General features: G+C 27.9%; 3 protein-coding genes across 3 annotated transcripts; 1 reads left to right on the top strand and 2 right to left on the bottom strand.

Annotated features, from left to right (window-relative positions):
- The first annotated feature begins 367 nt into the window (after positions 1-367).
- LOC141527365 (uncharacterized) lies at positions 368-5,867 on the top strand. The gene is made up of 5 exons (XM_074242792.1): positions 368-1,234; positions 1,738-2,011; positions 2,094-2,362; positions 2,869-3,118; positions 3,243-5,867. The coding sequence occupies exons 1-5, from the start codon at positions 1,049-1,051 to the stop codon at positions 3,302-3,304; spliced, it is 1,041 nt and encodes a 346-aa protein (XP_074098893.1). The 5' UTR covers positions 368-1,048; the 3' UTR covers positions 3,305-5,867.
- Positions 5,868-5,962: 95 nt separating this feature from the next.
- LOC141527148 (uncharacterized) lies at positions 5,963-7,154 on the bottom strand. The gene is made up of 3 exons (XM_074242465.1): positions 6,856-7,154; positions 6,554-6,775; positions 5,963-6,452 (listed from the first exon to the last, which is right to left on the bottom strand). Exons 1-3 carry the CDS (start codon positions 7,000-7,002, stop codon positions 5,964-5,966), a joined length of 858 nt encoding a protein of 285 aa, XP_074098566.1. The 5' UTR covers positions 7,003-7,154; the 3' UTR covers position 5,963.
- On the bottom strand, positions 7,148-14,651 carry LOC141527146 (uncharacterized). The gene is made up of 10 exons (XM_074242464.1): positions 14,234-14,651; positions 13,439-13,508; positions 13,068-13,335; positions 11,089-11,275; positions 10,264-10,505; positions 9,877-10,154; positions 8,824-9,792; positions 8,622-8,723; positions 7,353-7,662; positions 7,148-7,273 (listed from the first exon to the last, which is right to left on the bottom strand). Exons 1-10 carry the CDS (start codon positions 14,289-14,291, stop codon positions 7,202-7,204), a joined length of 2,556 nt encoding a protein of 851 aa, XP_074098565.1. The 5' UTR covers positions 14,292-14,651; the 3' UTR covers positions 7,148-7,201.
- Between the last annotated feature and the right edge of the window lie 4,947 nt (positions 14,652-19,598).

Genomic DNA, 19,598 nt, shown 5'->3' with positions numbered 1-19,598 from the left:
GTTTGTAACTCTTTCAAATATTCGTTGCAATTATAACCAACATCAATTTCGCTTAAATCAAGCTGATTCGCGCAATTTTTGAATTTGATGTTGCGAAAGTTCGAATAAAAAATTTCTGGCGTTAACAGCGCAGGTTTTAGAAATCTCTGGAGGATTTCACGAAGCATATAATTTCCTGTCAGGAAGGTATGTGTCGTCATAACCTCTTCTGTATCGAATATAATTACATCATCAATTTTCTATAAATTAATAGAAATTTGTTACATAAAAAATAAAAAGTTTTCATGATTTTTAAATAAATTTGTTTACAAATTATGTAGGTAATAATCAGACGTTTTGTGTATAATGATTAATTTACAGTTTTTAGCTTAGCAGATTTACAGCGCATGTCCATTGTGACTGACATTAATTTAAATAACAGTATATTTTGTTGACATATCAATAATTGGTATATCGGACGAAAAAACTGGAATCGTAGCTATATTTCTTGCTGTGTCCATGATTAGTGTTCTTATTTTAGTCTCTGTTAAGAATTTCAATTTTTCGCGGACTTTTGCATTGTACTTAATTGAAATTCTCATTGGTGCATTAAAACCAGAGTTACTTTTTGATATTTTTTTTTCATTCTTTACGTTAGTCCTTACGATCTTACACTCTCCGTGCCGGTTGTCAGTGTAACTGCGCAAAATCAGCCGCGTCAGCCGGGGTCGGCGCCCGCCTGGCATCATCTAGTTCAAAAAATGACAATCAGAGGGCTTTAATGTTTAGCGTTTTTTTGTAGTGTCAGCCACCGTGTCACAATTGTGATTGTGTGGTGCTTATATATCTTATGTGTTGAATAAAAAAAAAGTAAATAAGTAAAAAAACTTAAAATCGGTGTTTGCATACGCCAATACGTATTAGTTCTTTTTTTGCCGTCCGTCATCATCGTTGTTTCTATCCTGTACAGATTATTCGTGGTTGTAATACCGCGTGTTATAAGACCTAACAGAAACCCACTGCCTTTGGGTACGGAAAAAAAATAAAATAAATATTAATAATATTAAATATGGACGTGAGTCTTTTGAGTTATTTTCAGTATGCGATACCTGTAGGTATCGTTTTAATTTTTGCTGTACTCGTTTTTGCATTTGGCTTTAAAAATGCGGAGCAGCCACCATTCGCTCAATTATCAGCAGTCTCAGATGTGGATCGAAAACAAGCCAACAAAAAAAGAAACAAAATAAAAGAAAAGGTATTTTTTTCTCATTGTTACTCAATTATTAATGATGAAAAATTTTTTCTTTTGTTTATTATTCGATAATATTTTTAGTATAGTTCTTTTATTTTACCTTGACATATGTTATTAATTCATATGTAATAATCAATTAATGGTGGCATATACAACATATGGTTTCTTATTATTAGACGAATGTGAAAGTAACATGCAGACAATAATCAGCTGGATGTCTAATTCAAAAAAGGGTTGCTTTACAATGTGTGTGCGTTAATAAACTATGACGTAACGTGACGCTTTCTTAAACTTTATTTTGTATTTTATATATAATGCTCAGTATGTTGATTTTTAATGCCCACATGTTATTTTCATAGAGGGAAATAAGTATAACGTCGTAGTACAATTATCTGATTTATTTTAATACATTATAATCATTCAATCAAATAAATTTGTATAATTTGTAATTAATTTTTTTTTTTTTTTTTTTTTGGAAAGTAGATAATTTATTTTTCAATTTTCAGCGTTCTACAAATGAAAAGGCCAATGAAAAAGCTAGTCCAGTTAAAAAATCATTACCAGCTAAAACTGAATCATCCAAAAAATCAGTTGCTAAAAATGATGAGGTTGAAGGTAAGCTAAAAGAACGTAAACATGAAGATAATACATCTGTTGTTGCTAAAAAAGATAAAACTCAAGTGACCAACAAATCTGGAAAAGAAAATAAAGTTGAACAAGTTAAAAATAAGAAAAATATGAAAAATTTGATTCTCGAGAAACCAATCGATTTTGATGATGGTACGTAGGTTTTTTTTTTTTTTCTAATAATAATAAAAAGTTTTTTTTTTTATTAATAATAAAAATGGTGGAATTATTTAAGGTGATTGGGAGCAAGCTTATTCGAGAAAAGATAAGAAGAAGAAGAAAGAAGAAGAGTCTCCAAAGAAAATAAAGAAATCAAAAAAAAGTGAACTAGTTACTGATGACAAGAATATTGAGTCTGAAAAAGTTGAAATTAAAGACAAAGTTGCTAAAGAAACTGAAAATAAAGAATTGAAAGAAAAAGTTCAGAAGGATGTTGTTTTGGAGCCAATAGATGATATTATCGAGGTTCAAGAAGAAGAAGTCGAATCTATTGAAGATAAAAAGGTAGTTGTATTTTTTTATGTTTAAAACCAAGTTCTAAGTTAGATAAAAGAACAAAACGTGATAAGAATTAATCTAAAAGTCTTTCTTCAAATTTGTATATTATCATTTCTTCAAACGTAAATCATGCATTATTTTATTTTCTACTTCATTTGCATAGATAGAAAGATACACAAATAATTGATACAATAACTTCAAGTATTTTTCATTAAAAACAAGTGGTTCTAGGTACTCGATTTTATTTTTATAAAAATAAACTGTGATTATTTTCTGATAACAATAAGAATGAAATTAATAATCAGTTTTCTTGATTGATTAATTAAGAAAACAATTACATTTATTCAGCTTATTTCATAAACTTATTAATAATTTAAAGTTTTAATTAAATATTTATATTGAAACAGTTTTTTTTTTTTTTAATTAATTTGCATATTATTACAGCTGATACCAATATTTAATTTGAAATTATTTTGTAATCTCTTTTATAACTGAAGTCATATTTTTTTCAGGCTGAAAAAAATAATGTAATTGAAAAAGAAAAAGAAGATAAGAAGAGTGCCAAAGCAAAGAAAAACAAGAAATCTAATGATTCTGAAAATACTTCAGTATCAAATGTAACTTCAGTTGAAATAAAATCTGAAAAAATAATTGAAAAGAAAGTTGAAGATGCTTTTCCTAAAAAGACTGACCAAGTGGAAACATTTAATAAAGTCGAACAAGTCTCTGAAAAGGGTGGAGCTGTTTTTGATGAACTAGGAGGTAAGATCTTCATTTACTTATAGTAACTCGAAACAAAAAAAAAATAAATATAATACATTAAAATCGGTATTTTTTTTGTATGTTGAAATCTTCCTTAATTTAATTGTTTGAATTATTTCTACAGACACGTGGACCGAAGCAAAGCCACAAAAGAAAAGTAAAAAGAAAGCACGTAAAGATAATTGAAATTTTCATCAATGAACAATACATGATAATCCGTTTTTACTGCGGTATTTATTTCATTTCCGCTCCACGAAGCGTGAAATAATTAAATAAAATCGTCATTCAAAGCGTGAGTTTCCTCTGTGAATACACATGATAAAAATGGGGTTGAACATTCAACCATTTAGAATTTTTAAAATACTTTACACTATTCCTTATGACCTAATGTCAATAAATTTTCATTATGTTAATGATTATTGATGCAATATTAACAAAAAATATACATTCATTTAAATTTTTAATTTAATGTTAGCCAAAATAATTTCTGAATGAATTTTTAGTTACTATTTTAATTAATATTCGATACATCACTTGTTCAACTCTATAGAGTAAGATCATTTATTTTTTTACGATTAAATAGAGTTACTTACAATCTGATAAAGTAAAAACTATAATTAATAATTGTTATTGGACGCTCAAAATTAATATGTGATTGCGAAATATCTTGGTTATCTTAATAATTTATAATTAATTGCAGCTCGTTACATTTTTTAGGGAAATATTTTATTTTATTAATAATATAATTTTTAGTGTAGATACAACGATTTCTTTAGAGTTGCTTTTATGAAATCCCACTTAGTTCTAATTATAGTTTTTTTAACCACAAACAGTCTCGTCAAATTGTCTTGCAGCTTACTATTTTCAAGTAATCAAAAGTTATTTTTATTGCTATTATTGATTTATATAATTGTATCAGTTGTAACGCATGTGTTTCAAATGCCTAAAAAAAATTTTTTTTTGATCCACTATTTTCTTGTAATTGGAGACAAAAAATATCTTTTTTGGGTTTATTAGTAAGGTTTCGGCTGGTGACGTAATTGACTCAAGTTATTAATCTATACTCGTTTGGTAATGACTAGAATATCTAATAATAGTAAAAAAATTAAAAACTGTTGATAAAGAATAATGATATATAAAAAGACATTAACTAATAGATTATGAAGATTAATCAATGTGATATTTTCTTTTTTGATGATTATCGTTTAGGAACATTTTGGGTTTAAAAATTTTCTATCAACACCAGACATCAAGTCATTTGAAAAATTTGTCTTTTATCGAAAATTATTAACTACATAGTTGGCGAGAAATTATAAATTATTTTTATTTATTTTTTCCTTTTTTCTGATTAATTGAACATAAAAAAATACTTATCTGTTAAAGAAATAAAAAGAAAAAAGGATAAATAAAAAAAAATGTATACATGAATATTTTTATTTTATCAAAATACTATTGATGCGTATTGGAGCATCAGTAAAGATTAATTTAAAAAATATGTCTAATCTAAAAGAGAAATATATATTTAATGAACATATAAAAATGTATATTTAATTTTTTGATCAAAAATTTAATTTTTATTTAGACTATTTTTATAAGAAACAATTTCAATCAACGATCAATAATAAAAATATTCATTTTTGTTTTTTAATGACACTATGAATTTTATTAAAATTTAATATTGTATATTCTTAGGAAAAAATATTTTGAATAATAAAAAAAATGTAAATAATTTTAGTGTAATGGGATAAATATTAATGTTATCAATCGATAACAGATTTTATGAGATCAATAATTAAAAATCATCATTCAGTAACTTTGCCAATAGATATAATAATAATAATTATAGTAGTTGTTATAAAAATTTCAATGGCCTATATTGTGTCGCTTTGTTTGTACTATAAACCAGTTGATTGATTATTTTAAAAAGTGCACAAAAAATGCATAAATTACTGAAGTGGAACAATAATGAAATAGTTAAATACCATATAAATTCAAATTGCATGGCCGAATTGCCAAAATAACTTAAAATATTTCCAAGAGAATTGATTTATAATATGATACAAAATACAACAAAAATCATTGATGTAATAACATAAGAAATTGTTGTAATTCTATAAATATTACAATTTGTATATACGATAATAATTATGATATATATATATGAATTATATATTTGTGTATCATATACATATATTTATATGTGTATATATATATATATATATATATATATATATATATATATATATATATATATATATATATATATATTCGTGGACTACGATATTAATGAATGTGATGGAGTACGTGTGATTAATGTAGATGCGAAATGCCGATGAAACAAAGAAGATAAAAATTGTATTTGAATCCTACGGGGGTTTTTTTTTTTTTTCAAACTAACGAAATCTAAAACGTTATCGAGGAAATAAATGAAAATGAATAATTAGAGAGTGAGCAAAAGGAATAAAAACTATTATATTTTTCCAGCATTTAATTGCGGCGATTTTTGTGTGTGCCCTGCCCACTCATTAATTATCATGCGTATATAGTTCAACTAGGCAATTTGTACATAAATGACCAATAGTGATGAATGAAAAAATATAAAAAAAAATTATAAAATATGACAATATTCTTTCTTTAATAATTAAGACTTGGTAAAATGAGTTAGTTTAATGGCTGATTATAATTGTATGATTTCTTCTTGTAAAAATTTATTGAAAATAAAAAAAAAGTTTATAAAATAAATCGAAAATTATTTTTTATTTTAGTCAATAATTTATTTATATTTATATTTACATTTACAGTATTGTATAATATATATTATTAATTATGTACATAATATAATAGTTCATTTTGGTGACAATCCACTTTTTTTGTTAAATTTACTACACTTTCTTTTAAATTTCTTAATTTTAACATCATTTTTATCTTCGCTTTTCAAATTAGTACCTGCTTTCGTTTCACTCGTTTTATTTTTTTTTATTTTTCTCCTTCCAGCTAATTTGGTCGTTCTCTTAACTTGTACAGCGAGTTTACCTCTAACACTTTTTTTCTTTTTATTTTTACCTTTACCATTGCTCATATTCGCAATAATAGCCGCAGTATCTTCGGATACTTTAGCTTTAGTTTGTACTGCTGTAACAGTAACTCGTATAAACGAATCATATAAAATATCTCCGCAAGATTCGCCAAAACAAAATTCTTCTCCGCATTCACCACAAATTTTTACACTACTTTCGATAATACCAACACGAGTTTTTGTGCGTCTTATAGGACTTATTGACATTCTACGTCGTTCTTTTGAAAGCGTTTTAATTTCCATTTTACCCATTTCCACCTTAAAAACAATACAAAAAAAAAAATTGAAAATAACGTGAAAAATGTTTAACTTAAATCATTAAAATTTATTATCATTTATAAGTATAAATATTTGATCACCAATCGTGAAAACATTTCTTCATCTTGTCTCAACTTTGGCCTCAATGGTGTCAACATTCTCCAGTCGATAGCAACTCCTTGAAGTTCATGAAGGTTCAGGCTCCTCATATCAGGAGGAATTGGATCACCATATCCCCATTCTCGTTCCATCGACTTTAATTCCTTTTTGGTTGTTCTCCATGAAAAATCTTTGTCTCGTACTTTGATATCTTCGCGCTTTACCTAAGTTTCATTTCGCTTTCATTAATTCTCCAACAAGTAATTTATAAACTTAAATTAAATCCTTAAAAGTTTTTGTTTACCTTTTCGGGTTTGATTTTATACTCAGGACAACGCTCGCGAAGATGCCGAAATTCTTCTTGTGAATTACACGTTGCTTTGCTTAAATCCGGAATTAAATTTCCATCCCTTTTGTCGTCTCGCAGAAGATCATCCAGTTGAAAAGCCATTTAAGATATCAAAGTATTCTGTAATGTGAGAAACGCGTCTCATTTTTTTTCACAACTTTTCAATCATTATCTCGAACCCCCTTTTATTTTTTTTTTTTATTAACTTATTAATTTTTTTTCTTCTAAAAGCATATTGATACAATTTAAATAAAAATAAATTATTTCTTAAATAATATGCAAGTAATTTTTATTGATACAACTAAAAAAATTCCGTGTTCGGTGACAGTAGACATCTTTCTGATTCCCACTCACGTTGTTTCGCCAATAAACCCTACAAATATTTCCAAAACATTAATACTCATAATATTGATTTCTATATTGTTTAATAATATATTGTGAATACTACTTACATTTTTTAAAGAAGCCAACTCTGAAAGAATTTCATGTTCACACCACAAGTTTAATTTATTTTTAGTATTTGAATCTACTCTTTTATCTTCATCATCAGTTTTGAAATCATCTTTGACACGTGAATTATTAGTAGACTTGTTTATTTGTACAATAATACGTCCGTGTTCATTAACGCGTAATGGTACAGCTGAATTCAAACTATCCATTGACAAGTCAGCATCATAATTATCTGCTTTGGATTTTCGTTGGATTGCATTACGAATTTTCGACTTGATGGTGCTCATTTTCCTGCGGTCAGGTGACGGTGACCTACAATAAATATTCTGTAAGTAACTATTATCATCAATGAGAAGAAATTATGAGATATCCAGTTAAGAAATTTGATCAAAATATTACTGTAATTTTTGGCGGATTACAAAAAAACCAGTAATTAATTAACCAGTAATGGAGTAAGATGGAAATCGATCACGTTCATTACGAAGATAAATTATTACTCACATCGAAATAGATATACTAAGTCACATTGGTACAAATTGTATCGAGATTAATTTGATTACATCATTGATTTACATTGTCCATAATTAATTTAGATTAATCATTTTATTATTCAAATGTCAAAATTAGAGAAAAATTGTTTGACAACAATAGATATATTATTTTTTACAAATTGTTCAAGTTTTCATATTTTTAAAACTTTTTCCATTTTTGTTATTTTAAAATTTATAACTTCGAGGATTAAAACCAAATTTTATTATTATAAAAAAAGTTTTGGTAATTATTTAAAATTACGACTCCATTTAATTTTAGTTAGTGACGATAATTAAAAAATCAACATAATTAAAGTTCTTCAAGAAATCAATTATTTTTATTAATTAATTGATTAATGGTTATCATTATCAAAAATAGAATATTTTGAAAATAAAAATTTTTTTAGTCAAAAACGAAACTTTTTTTAATTTTAAAATTTGACTTTTTTAATCATATTGATCACGAAAATTTTAAGCAGTAATAGATATATTTTATAAGTTTATGAAAATTTATCGATTTTTTAAGATCAAAAGTGGATTCAGTCGCAATTTTAAACTATTCCTATTCATTAAATTATGAAGTATACAAGGAGAAGAAAAAAATAAAAGTTAATAAATTTTTAAGATTTCAATTTTGTTTAAATATAAATCTAACCAAAGATCAATATTCATAAGCATAAAGTGCAAAAAGTGCAAAAAGCTATTGTTAGTTCTTCTAAATTAATAAGTCAAAATAAAAACCTTGATCTCTCATCACTCGAATCCACTCGTCGTCTCCTCAATCTCATACGTCTCTGATAATGGGGATCCTTCTCGCTCTGCGTTCTGTATCGCGTCCCAGGCCTGGACAAAGCTTTAATCACTTTGAAACTCATAATTTCCATTCCTAACTACTAGATTTAATTTAAAAACCTTATAAAATATTATTAATCAAAATTTTTACCTATTGGCATTCCAGCGTGGTCGTGACTCAATACTTTGTCGTGGTTGTGACTTAGATCGCGACATATTTTTATCAGTATCCCGTCTTATGATACTTTCTTTGGATCCTCTGCAAGCATCTTTACTTCCTAAATCACTGCTATCATTTTCAGCGTCTGTTTGCGTACCAAAATCTCTTCCGTATGTCACTCTGTATTTACTTGGAGTTAACAAACGATTTTCAATAATTCTTGGCGAACAAGATGCTGCACATGTATTTTTTCCTGATGACAAATTAGTTAAGCTTTTCAATAAATTATTGAAATTGTTATTGTTATTATTATTAATATTACTATTATTATTATTATTTACAGCCATTGAATTATTATCACATTGTGTGCTTGAATTAACAATTAAGTTCAATAATTTAACATTGTTTCTACTTAGAAAGTCAGTATCTTCGAGTCTTCCCGTTAAAACAATCGCTACATCTTTATTTAATCTCATCACATTTTCACGTACTTCTTCATTAAAAAATTCATCCTCTTGTTTTTTATTACAAGATTCCGTAGTATCGGTTGAATAAAATTCATTATTATAATTATTATTATAGATATTATTACTATTATTATCATGATTTATATCATTAACATTGCTGTAATCATCGCTATTATTATTAACATTAATTATTTGCAAATCATCAAATTCAGAAGAAACATTGATATCAGTCTTAGTCTGTCCGTATAGATTGTGATTATCCTCAGAAAATTCATTGATGGAGAAAGATTTGTTGCTTAGATCAGTTCTCCAATCAGTAATTACATCAGGGTTTTTGATTTTATCAACGACTTTACAATCGTCACGTTGACGACGCTGTCGCTTTTCCTCTTTAGCTAGTCGTTCCGCCGTTTCGAGGATCTCCTTCATGGCCTGTTCTTTTTTCAACTTAGCGTCTTCTTTTTCTTTGAGCTTTTTCTGTTCTTCTTCATATCTACGTGAAGAAAAAAAATAAAAAAGGCTTACATAATACACTGACATAAGTTATACCCATCTTAATTTTAATTATCATCATTACCTCGATTTTTCCTTATCTCTTTCCCTTTTGATTCTTTCTTCTTCCTCTAACTCTTCTCTGAGTTTTCTCTCTTTCTCTTCCTTCCTGCGTTTATCTTTTTCTTCCAACTGCTGCTTTATTGCACTCTGAAGCTCAAGGGCTTTTTGCCGTCGTACTTCACGTTCTTGGAGTATTTGCGCATCTACTGGAATATTATGACCTCGTAGATAAGTCTTTGAGTCCGTAGAACCAGTTGAGCTATCAGGACTACTAACGTTGTCGTGATTAATTACTAAGACCTGTAAATTATAAAATTATGATTTATTATTTTTTTTGTTCAAGATTGAGATTTTAGTGTAAAAAAGATTAAAGACGATTTAATTATCTTAATAATGACAAAGAACGTACCTGGCTAGAGTGATCTAGACGAGATAGCCCTCGCTCTAACCATGAGGGCGGCGGCAAGTCATTTCGTGTATTATCTTGATTCCAAATACTTCCCCATCGGGGTCTATTTAGCTCACCTAAACGAGAGCTGGCGAATTTTCGTGATGGTGGCAGTGAAGGATCTGGCGAATCATAATAAGAATTTTGCCAAAGTCTTTCTGACATTTCAATATCCCCTTGTGATTTTTTTATTGGAAGTAATCCTGAAATTAATTATTTCCTATTTTATTCAACAGTATTCACTTTTTTTCAAATTTTGGTAGTCTAAAAAGTGGTGTCATTATTTTTTTATTTTGCAAATTTGAAAGTTTTTATTTTTAATCTTACAAGATTTCAGTAGGCAACCTATGCAGAAAAAAAATTCTTTATTGAAAAAAACTTGAGAAAAAATTCAACTTAGTTTGAGTTGAAATTAAAGTCACAATTCAATTAGCTCAAGGACTAAATTTTCTTGGGACAAAAAAAATTTTTCGAATTGCATAAGTTTCTTTAGATAAAAAAAAAATTTTTTTTTCTTATAAAAAAAAGAGTAAAGAAGATAAATTTTTTCTTTTCTTAAAAGTTATAAATTTTTCTTTTTCTGTACTCAACAACTACCTTACTCTTTAGTTCTTTACCTAATTGATTCAAATTTGTTAGCTGGAGCTTACACAAACAATCCTTATCATATTATTCATAAATAATTTTTCCAAGTAAAATTTGAAATTTTCCAAGAAAGCCAAAAAATTCATCAAATAACATAAGATTGATTCAATAATAAAATATAAAATCATTATAAAAACATACTTTTCACCTCGGCAGTTTGAATAACAGTCGGTTCAATGGAGTCACTGGCATAACCAGAAGTTTCGCCTTCACGTTCTTCGTACGAATTACGAATTAAAATGTCACGTTCTACTTCGTTGTTTGAATGTTTTTGTGTTCGTGGTTGATTTATAAGCCGAGAACCTTCTACTTCTAGATTAGGAAGTTCCTTTAAACGAAAAATTATTTGTATATTACAACATTGCGTGACTAAAATGAATATTAATATTCGTCAAAAGTATTAGATATTCCAAAAAATAAAAGTTACTAAAAAAATAACAAGAAAAAAAAAGAAATAATTAAATACTGCTAAAAAAAAACCAAACTGTTTTAATTAAAAAATTTCTGCAGCATAGTTAACGCGAAATTGTATCGTAAAATAATTTTTATTACTATTATATAGAATATACTGGAAAGTGTAGGAAATTCCATTTGGGTCAGATGAAATTCCGTGATGGAACGAAATGGTACGAGGGTGTGCGTGATACGGGATCTCAACTCTGTTTCTTAGTAATGATTCTATATCCAAGCTGTGGGGTATAAGAAATGGATTTTCCCTGGGTATCGAGGGTCGTTGAACTACCCCATGTTAACATATATCGATTTATGTTAAAATTGTGTCGTGGATTTTCGTTAGAGTATTATAAACATCACAGTTATTATCTTCGATTTATTCAGAGGCTATTCTGGTTTAGAAATAAAAAAAAATCGGAAATTTTTTTTCATACTTTCAAATTTTAGGCATTCAAGAGTGTACCCTCCTAAAGGTTTTTTAGAATTTCAATAATGGACGAAATTCTAAAATTTTTAGTGATGTGCGAATCAAGAAGCGCATTTTTCTTTAAGTTACTTTTTCAAGACGATTGCTATGATATTTCGAGTTCTACTAAACCGATTAACATGAAATTTAGTATGAGCCTTTTCTATACATTTTATTATCGCCCTCGCCAGAATTATAAAAAATTTTAAGGGGGATAGCCACTGTGAAATTAAAAAAAAAATATTTTTTTTTTTAAATCAAAGTTTATATATTCTAAATTATGGATGTAAAGTTTTATATGAAAATTCCGAATATTTTTCGAGTCATTTTGTTACAGCGCGTCAAGTGACTTTACACGCGCGGAACTTCGAAAACGCGTTTTTCTCGAAACTACTTTTCACCAGGAACTGGTGGGAACTGTAATTTGTATAAATATTAACCGATTCGCAACTTTTTTTTTCCGTATTCGTCCATTTAGTAGCTATTGTTGCACGTAAGGGATGTTGAAAATTTTGATTTTTAAGATTTTTTAGGGCTGTTTGAATCCAAAAAAATGAGAAAAAAAAACGAAAAAATTTTTACTAGTCGCCATTTTTTTTAAAATCCAAATTTTCAAAATTTTCTACATGCAACGATAACCACGTGCATGCTGATTACAACGCTGTTTCGTTTTTTTGTTTTAGATAATCCGTTTTTGAGTTAAAAAATTTTTTTGGTGCTCCACAAAAATGCTAATAATTTTGTAATAACAAGACATTATTTGATAAAAATTTAAAAGAATAATCTTTAATGTATACTTTATAAAACGAAAAAACCCGATCCCCCAATTCCTTTATTATTCCTAGTCAAAAAAATTCCCGAAAATCACCAATTTTTTCGATCCTCACAGTGGGTATCTCCCTTAATTTATTTTATTTATTTATTTATATGCCACGGCTTATTTAATTTAATTTTTATTATTTTTTAAAAATTCGAAAATGTTAAAAAAAAATTATTTTTTTCTAAAAACGATCTCTCCCCCTGTACCACTTTGTAACTTTTTGAATTGTTTTGTTTTTATATATTTTTGTATATTCTTAAAATACCAATAAATATTTGGCAAAAATGTAATTTGTTTTTTTAATGTCTCTAGATCAAAATACATCTTTACGTCAAAACTTAAATTTATTTTTATATTAATTGCATTGATATATCGACTCACCTGTGATTTATATGTGTGTTGATGTTGGTGACGTTCTTTGGAATATATTGGCGGCAAGCTAGGACTTCGTCTTCGCATCGACTCTGACGGTTCTGTGCAATCAACAATATTTATCATGCTACCGCTATTAGGAAAGTTCAAACTTCTTAAGCTCGTTGATGCAGTGTCGATACTTTTCAAACTTGCAGCACTACCGTAATGCTCACAAGCACGGAGAGGCTTTCTACTGCTACTAGTACTCTGGTAGTCGCGGGTCGACATTCTCGAGCTAATTACAATAGAGAAAATTAAAAATAAAAAAAAATTGCATGTAAGAAAGTAATTATTAAAATTTATCAAAAATTGATAATGCAAATAAATGATTAGTATACCGAATTGCTGAGTAAATTGGATTCGATGGCTTTGAGGCATTCCAGTGCTCATTTAATCTAGCCATTTCTTCTGTTAAAAAAAAAAAAAAAATAACATAAAATAGTTTTTAATGATTTTGATTGATTTTTATTTTTTTGGTAATTATTTGGAAGTAGAGTTCATGATATTTGAACTCATAAAAATAATAGTTAAAAGTTTTTCTTAACAGTCACATATTTTTTTTTTAATTTGTGAAAAACAATAATTATTTAAAACAAAAACTTTTTTTTTAAAAGTCGATTTTTAAAAAAAAAAAAAAAAAATTTTTTTTTAGAAATAATTAAGAGATAAAAAATGGAGATTTTTAAAATTAAAAAAAGAATTGTTCATTTTTTATGTTGGATAGAAAAAAGTGAACTAGAAATTGCTCGATGTTTGTGGACAAATTTTACTAACGATTTTCGTAGCATATAAAATTTTTGTGAAAAATGAGAACTTTTATATTAATTAAAAATTAGATTCTACAAGTGAATTAATTTAAAAATAAAAAATTTTTATTTATCGATATTTTATTGCGAAAAATATGATGGACCCTACTTCAAAACGATTATGGATATTTTTTTGTAATATTATCAAATCAAAATTTTTGTTATTAATTGTAGGTGATAGAATCATTAAGTAATTTAAAAGAAAAAATTAATCAGTCTTATAATTCCGATTTTTACTATATAAATATAACAAAAATCATAGGAGGAAAATAAAATTGGAAAAAACAAGAAAAAAAATTTTTTTTATGCTAAAAATATTGTACTTACCTCGTTCTTTTGCCCACTGCAGTCTTTTTTGCTCAACTAAAGATATTCTTCCCGTCATTTTTATATCCCGCAGGATATTATATATTACGTATAAATGTATATTTTTTTTTTTTTATAACTTTAATATGATAACAGAGGGGCTCGAGATAAAATATCTTATATTACGCAGGAGAGTGAAACAAAAATTGTGATTTATTTATTTGCTTTCATAAACTCTGTTTCTTTTGTTTGATTCAAGTAATATTAATTATTTCACTGTCCTGCGGCGTGGATAAATACCTATATTGTTGTCAAATAAAATTGTGAGAGTGGAAGACTGTTAAAATACAACAACAAGTGTCGAGTACTCGGTCTAGTTTAAAAGTAAATATAAAAAGTAACAAGTATCAAGTAGCAAGTAGCAAGTGTAAGAACGAGTGTTCACCCGCGTGTTAACGGCGGACAACTTCGTCGATCTATATCCCTTAATGCTTCAGACCCCAATGAAACCCTTGAGCCAACGGTAACCATAGAAACAATCGTTAAATCAACCTCGGTGTATATGTACACCTATATTGTTAACAAAAGCCACATTTAATTGTTCCAGTCGATAATATCGATCGTGAAGATGCGTTTATGAGCATGGGATAATGACCTCTGGCTAGTGTTTGTCACGGTCATACTTTCAACTGGACATACGTAAGTGCGTGTTATTTGTAATACACATTGATACGAGTCATGCTCTTTAAGATGATTAATGTCAGCGTGGTATAAAAAAAAAATGTATGGAAAATGGGTGACCCTGCAGGTTGGTTTTAAAACTTCAATCCGCTCTTAGCTTGACATTGTTATATTTTTATTTACGTGAGGCTTATTTTAAAACAATAAATTCATTCAAAGTAAATCGGTATTCTTAAAGTTATTATTTATCAATTATCACATGTACAACTCAAATTATAACAGCGATTATAACAAGTATAAAATTTAATTTACAAAGATTTTTGATAACTTTCTTTAAAAAATATATGTTTTTTTAACTTGCCTTTATAGGTTTGTATATGTAGCGGAATTTTCCTCTGTAATTTTCACAAACTTCAAGATGTTCAATTCATTTGAAAATTTTTAGACATATCAAGGACAGATGACAATGCAATAACTTAAATTAATAGCTTTATTTATATTTTATATTTATATTGGAGCCCTGATCAGGATCAGCAAGATAAAAAAATTAGGAAAACGGTTGACCCTAAAGGCCATCCCAGCAACTTCCCGCTAATTCCATTCTTAAGCTGTCAAAAACTCACTTACTACGTTTTTGAGCTCTTCGAGCTTAAAAATATAATTTTCGTGTCATTTTGAGCTCTACAAGCTCAAAAATCTGATAGAAGTTTGATAAAACACTATATTTTGAATTTTCAAACCGCAATAACTATTGAATGAATGAACCGATTTTCACCCGATTGGCGGCATTCGATGCAATTTTTTAAGCCTTATGAATAATTTTTAAGTTTAAATTGATCGAATGAGGAATTTCAAAGTAATTTAAAAAAAACACTTTTTTTTTTTTAATTTATTTCGTGAATGATCACTCACGAACCAATCAACTAATTTCGACTGAGCTGGCGGCGATTGACGTGGTTTTTTAACGGTAAGAGCTAATTAGTTTTTGGAATCGATCGGTAAAGCCGTTTAAAAGTTATTCCAAAAAAACCACATTTGAAAACATTTTTTTTGTAGTTTTTTTGAGATTTCTCAAAATCTACCGATTCGAATCGGTCCAAACTGTATTCAAAATCTAAGTTTGGTCAAGCCCTTTCGAATGGCGCCAACCGCGATGAAATCGGTCAAGTCGTTCAAAAGTTATAAGAGGTTTACATACATACATACACATACACACACATAGCATTGTTATTTTAAAGCCGGAGTAGTTTGGATGTAGTTATCATCTATTACATAATATTGAGTTTAGATGTGATTTGAGGTTAATTGTAAGTGGACCATTGATTACTTAAGTCGTATTGTTGGTGATCCGACTGAAAGTTTTAGTGGATGCAAGCTTCCTACTTTGGTAGAGATTATGTCGGTATTTCTCTATAAAAAAAAAATCTAAAATTTCAACACTAACACACTGTCAGTTTAAAAATCATTAAAGTTCAAGAGAAGTGGACCGAAGATGGTATTCCAACATATGGTGAGGTATATGCGCAAAAGAAGCTTTCAAATTTATTAGAAGAGGTTAAAGAGAAAGAGTCCGATTTTTCTCAAAAATTGAAAAACATTTGATATTGCTCAACTAAATGTCGATAGATACATTGATGAAAAATAACCGGTGACGTTAGCCGAGTGGTCTAAGGCGCATGGCCTATAGAACACTTGGACTGACTCACCGGCCAGGCGTGGGTTCGAATCCCCAAGCTGGTCTTAGAAACCAGCTTGGTTAAGATTCGACCCTTGCCGGGTAGGTTACGATTTTCACAACCCAAAAAGACCTCAACATGCCACTCCTAACAGTTAAAGTCGGCGATACGACCACAGCAGTTAAAACAGACTAAATAATAATTAAATGAAAGATTACATTAATGAAGAAAAAAAGTTGTTTTTGGCCGGGCAAAGATCGAAAAATCGATTCAGATTTAGTAACAATAATACTTCAACACAACCAGTAGATCAAAGTGAAAATATGGTTCTAGATTCGGCTGGTAAGTTCTTATTGCAATTTATGTTACTTTTTTAATCTGCTATAACTATCAGTTTCATATACATAATTTTTGTTTTTTTCGGAAGCAGATGAACCTGCCGTTAACATGATATTTGTTACCCAAAAGTCAGAAGTATTACTATCCAATATATCAGCAACAACATCAAGTCAAACATCAAATGTTGTATCGGACTTTGAAAATCAGTTAAATCAAAAGTGACGAGCAGGAATACTACTTTTATTTTAGCAGCTGTTTTTAAGAGTCTAGGAGTCGATCTTTCTACTCTTAATTTAAGCTACAGCACTATACGTTTTCCCAATTGTAACATAAAATCTCTGTAAATTAATCAATATATATATTTTGGCAAGACTTATTAAGGGGAGGGGGTTAAAGTTTTAAAATTGTTTTTTTTTTATTTTTTTTCTTAATGAATAAAGTACTGATTGAACTGTATTCAAGATCAACTCTGCACTCAAATGTATGGTTAATTTATAATGTAGAAATTGTTGAATCAGTTGATCTTGAGTACAGTTGTTAGTGATCACACGGAAAAAACTAAACTGTAAAATTCACTCGGATTCCGGTTAATTTTCATAGTTTCAAACAGTAAAGCGGACATCGCGCTGGCAAAAAAATAAATATTATAGAACTTAATGTAGAAAATGTAAAAGCCACAATTTATAATTTAATATCGAAAATAAGTCATTAGTAGCTGTTACTATAGTAAATAACGACTCTCTTGTCTTAAAAAATTACAGTTTCTTAATTATTATACTTCAACATTTTAGACGTTCACATAGCGAATATTATTGTTTGAAATAGTATTTTCTTCCATGTAAATAATATATTGTAGCATTTGATAAATATTACATAGTGATTATTAAAATCACGATTTTACTGTTTGAAATGGTAATTTTTAACATTTGATCATTATTTATTATGAATCGACTATTATTTATTACAGTTTACTTTTTTACGTGTAAGGAGACATCCATTAATTACGTAAGCTCAGAATGGGGGGGGGGGTCCAATGAAATCTCACCAAATCTCATCTAAACCGAGAGGGGGATAATCAAAAATCTCACCTCAACTTCAAAAAATATAAAATGCTAAAGACATTAAAAAAAAAAATCATTTTGAATGTTTATTTTTCCCTCTAAAATAAATTTTATGTCTATTAAAATCATTTACTTTATGTTGTTTTTGCTTTGAATTTTATTTAATTTAAATAAATTAACTATAGTATACTTGAATGGTTTATTATTCTCCGGAATAATAAAAATAATTTTTATTTAAAGTATTTTTAGCGTCAATTTCACGTAAGGGGAGGGGGGTTCAGACAAATCTCATTAAATTTCACCCGAGGGGGGGGAGGAGTCTAAACTGATCGAAAAATAGCTCACGTAATTAATATGGATGCCCCCTAATGACCACAATTTCTTTGATTAGTTTCTAAGTACATGTAATAAATTTTGTGATCAGATCATATCAACCAATTATCTTAGGCTTGTTTTTTTTTTATGGAACTAAATTGTTTCTGATGAATTAATGAATGAGTAAAATAAATTTGCTATATTAATTAATTTCTACATCGCAGATTACATTCAATTTTGTACGTTTATAATTAATTAGCTAAAGAACTAACTGATTTGTGTTATATTGATTTATCAAAAGTAAATGGCCTCATTTCACATGTGTGTCTGTTGTTATATACATAAACTTGAATTACTCATGACTCGTACAAATAGTTTAAAAACCTCATGAAACTTACGCACTAATTTTAAATTATCAAGTTGTGTTTTACTTTATGAATTAAACTTTCTAATAATATGACCTACCTTGCTCTATTTTCTGCACTTTTAAGTGTGAAAATAATTCTAGACGGTGTAAAAAGTTACTTTTCTTTCAAGAGCAAATATTTGATTGTGTTATATTATGCTGTTATTATATTATTTTATGTTCGCTGTTCGGTATAATTAACCAACACTCAATTCTTCAAGTACGCAGTAAAACGTCGGTTTGATGTTTAAATTTCTTGCTCATTTTTTCATGCAGAATTAAAATTTCTCGGCTGGTTTTTTAAAAAATTTTTGTAAAAACATTATACAATTATTACTCAGTTAACTAGTTTAAATTATTTTCCTATCGGAAATATCATGAATGAACTTTGTGATAATTATATCAAACATATAATCCACTTCAAAAATTAACTTTGAAATATTTTTTTTGTTTTTATTTTATTACAATTTTTAATTACATTCTAAAAATATAACGAATAATTTCTCAACATTATTCAAATGAAATTTATCGTAATTATATTGTTAATTATAATTAATGAAAAAAAATAATGAGAGTTATTCAACAAAGAGAGCATGGATCAATTTAAATTTAAATTTACACGCTCACATTAATTACTCCATAATCCGTGTACTGTGTAAAACTTCGGTTATTATTGTAAATACTGGAGGTTGTCATGGTTCGTGATGCTTTATTGAATTTAAATTAATTAATTTAAAAAGTAAATATTTGTTCACGGATAAACCAAATCGATTTTACAAGTACCGTTATATTTGTCGAGAAAATTAATCTGTCAACATCTGTGTGTACATTAATTAAGAATAAAAAGCTTGAAAAGAGACTAACCTTACGAGTAATTCATTTTCGATCATTCAAATTCTTGGGTAATA

The sequence above is a fragment of the Cotesia typhae genome, unplaced genomic scaffold (genome assembly GCF_013202065.1).
Source record: "Cotesia typhae breed Kobodo isofemale line unplaced genomic scaffold, CoteBio_Ctyphae contig_4, whole genome shotgun sequence".
Taxonomy (NCBI): Eukaryota; Metazoa; Arthropoda; class Insecta; order Hymenoptera; family Braconidae; genus Cotesia; species Cotesia typhae.
This window is presented reverse-complemented; position numbering and strand designations above follow the sequence as displayed.

Coding starts and splice junctions, on each gene's coding strand:
- LOC141527365 (XM_074242792.1), top strand. CDS start 1,049: ATGGACGTGAGTCTTTTGAGTTATTTTCAGTATGCGATACCTGTAGGT. Junction 2,012..2,093: donor ACCAATCGATTTTGATGATG/GTACGTAGGTTT, acceptor GAATTATTTAAG/GTGATTGGGAGCAAGCTTAT. Junction 2,363..2,868: donor AATCTATTGAAGATAAAAAG/GTAGTTGTATTT, acceptor TATTTTTTTCAG/GCTGAAAAAAATAATGTAAT.
- LOC141527148 (XM_074242465.1), bottom strand. CDS start 7,002: ATGGCTTTTCAACTGGATGATCTTCTGCGAGACGACAAAAGGGATGGA. Junction 6,776..6,855: donor ATAAAATCAAACCCGAAAAG/GTAAACAAAAAC, acceptor AATGAAACTTAG/GTAAAGCGCGAAGATATCAA. Junction 6,453..6,553: donor AAGAAATGTTTTCACGATTG/GTGATCAAATAT, acceptor ATTGTTTTTAAG/GTGGAAATGGGTAAAATGGA.
- LOC141527146 (XM_074242464.1), bottom strand. CDS start 14,291: ATGACGGGAAGAATATCTTTAGTTGAGCAAAAAAGACTGCAGTGGGCA. Junction 11,276..13,067: donor AACACACATATAAATCACAG/GTGAGTCGATAT, acceptor TTTCGTTTAAAG/GAACTTCCTAATCTAGAAGT. Junction 7,663..8,621: donor TCGAGTGATGAGAGATCAAG/GTTTTTATTTTG, acceptor TATTTATTGTAG/GTCACCGTCACCTGACCGCA.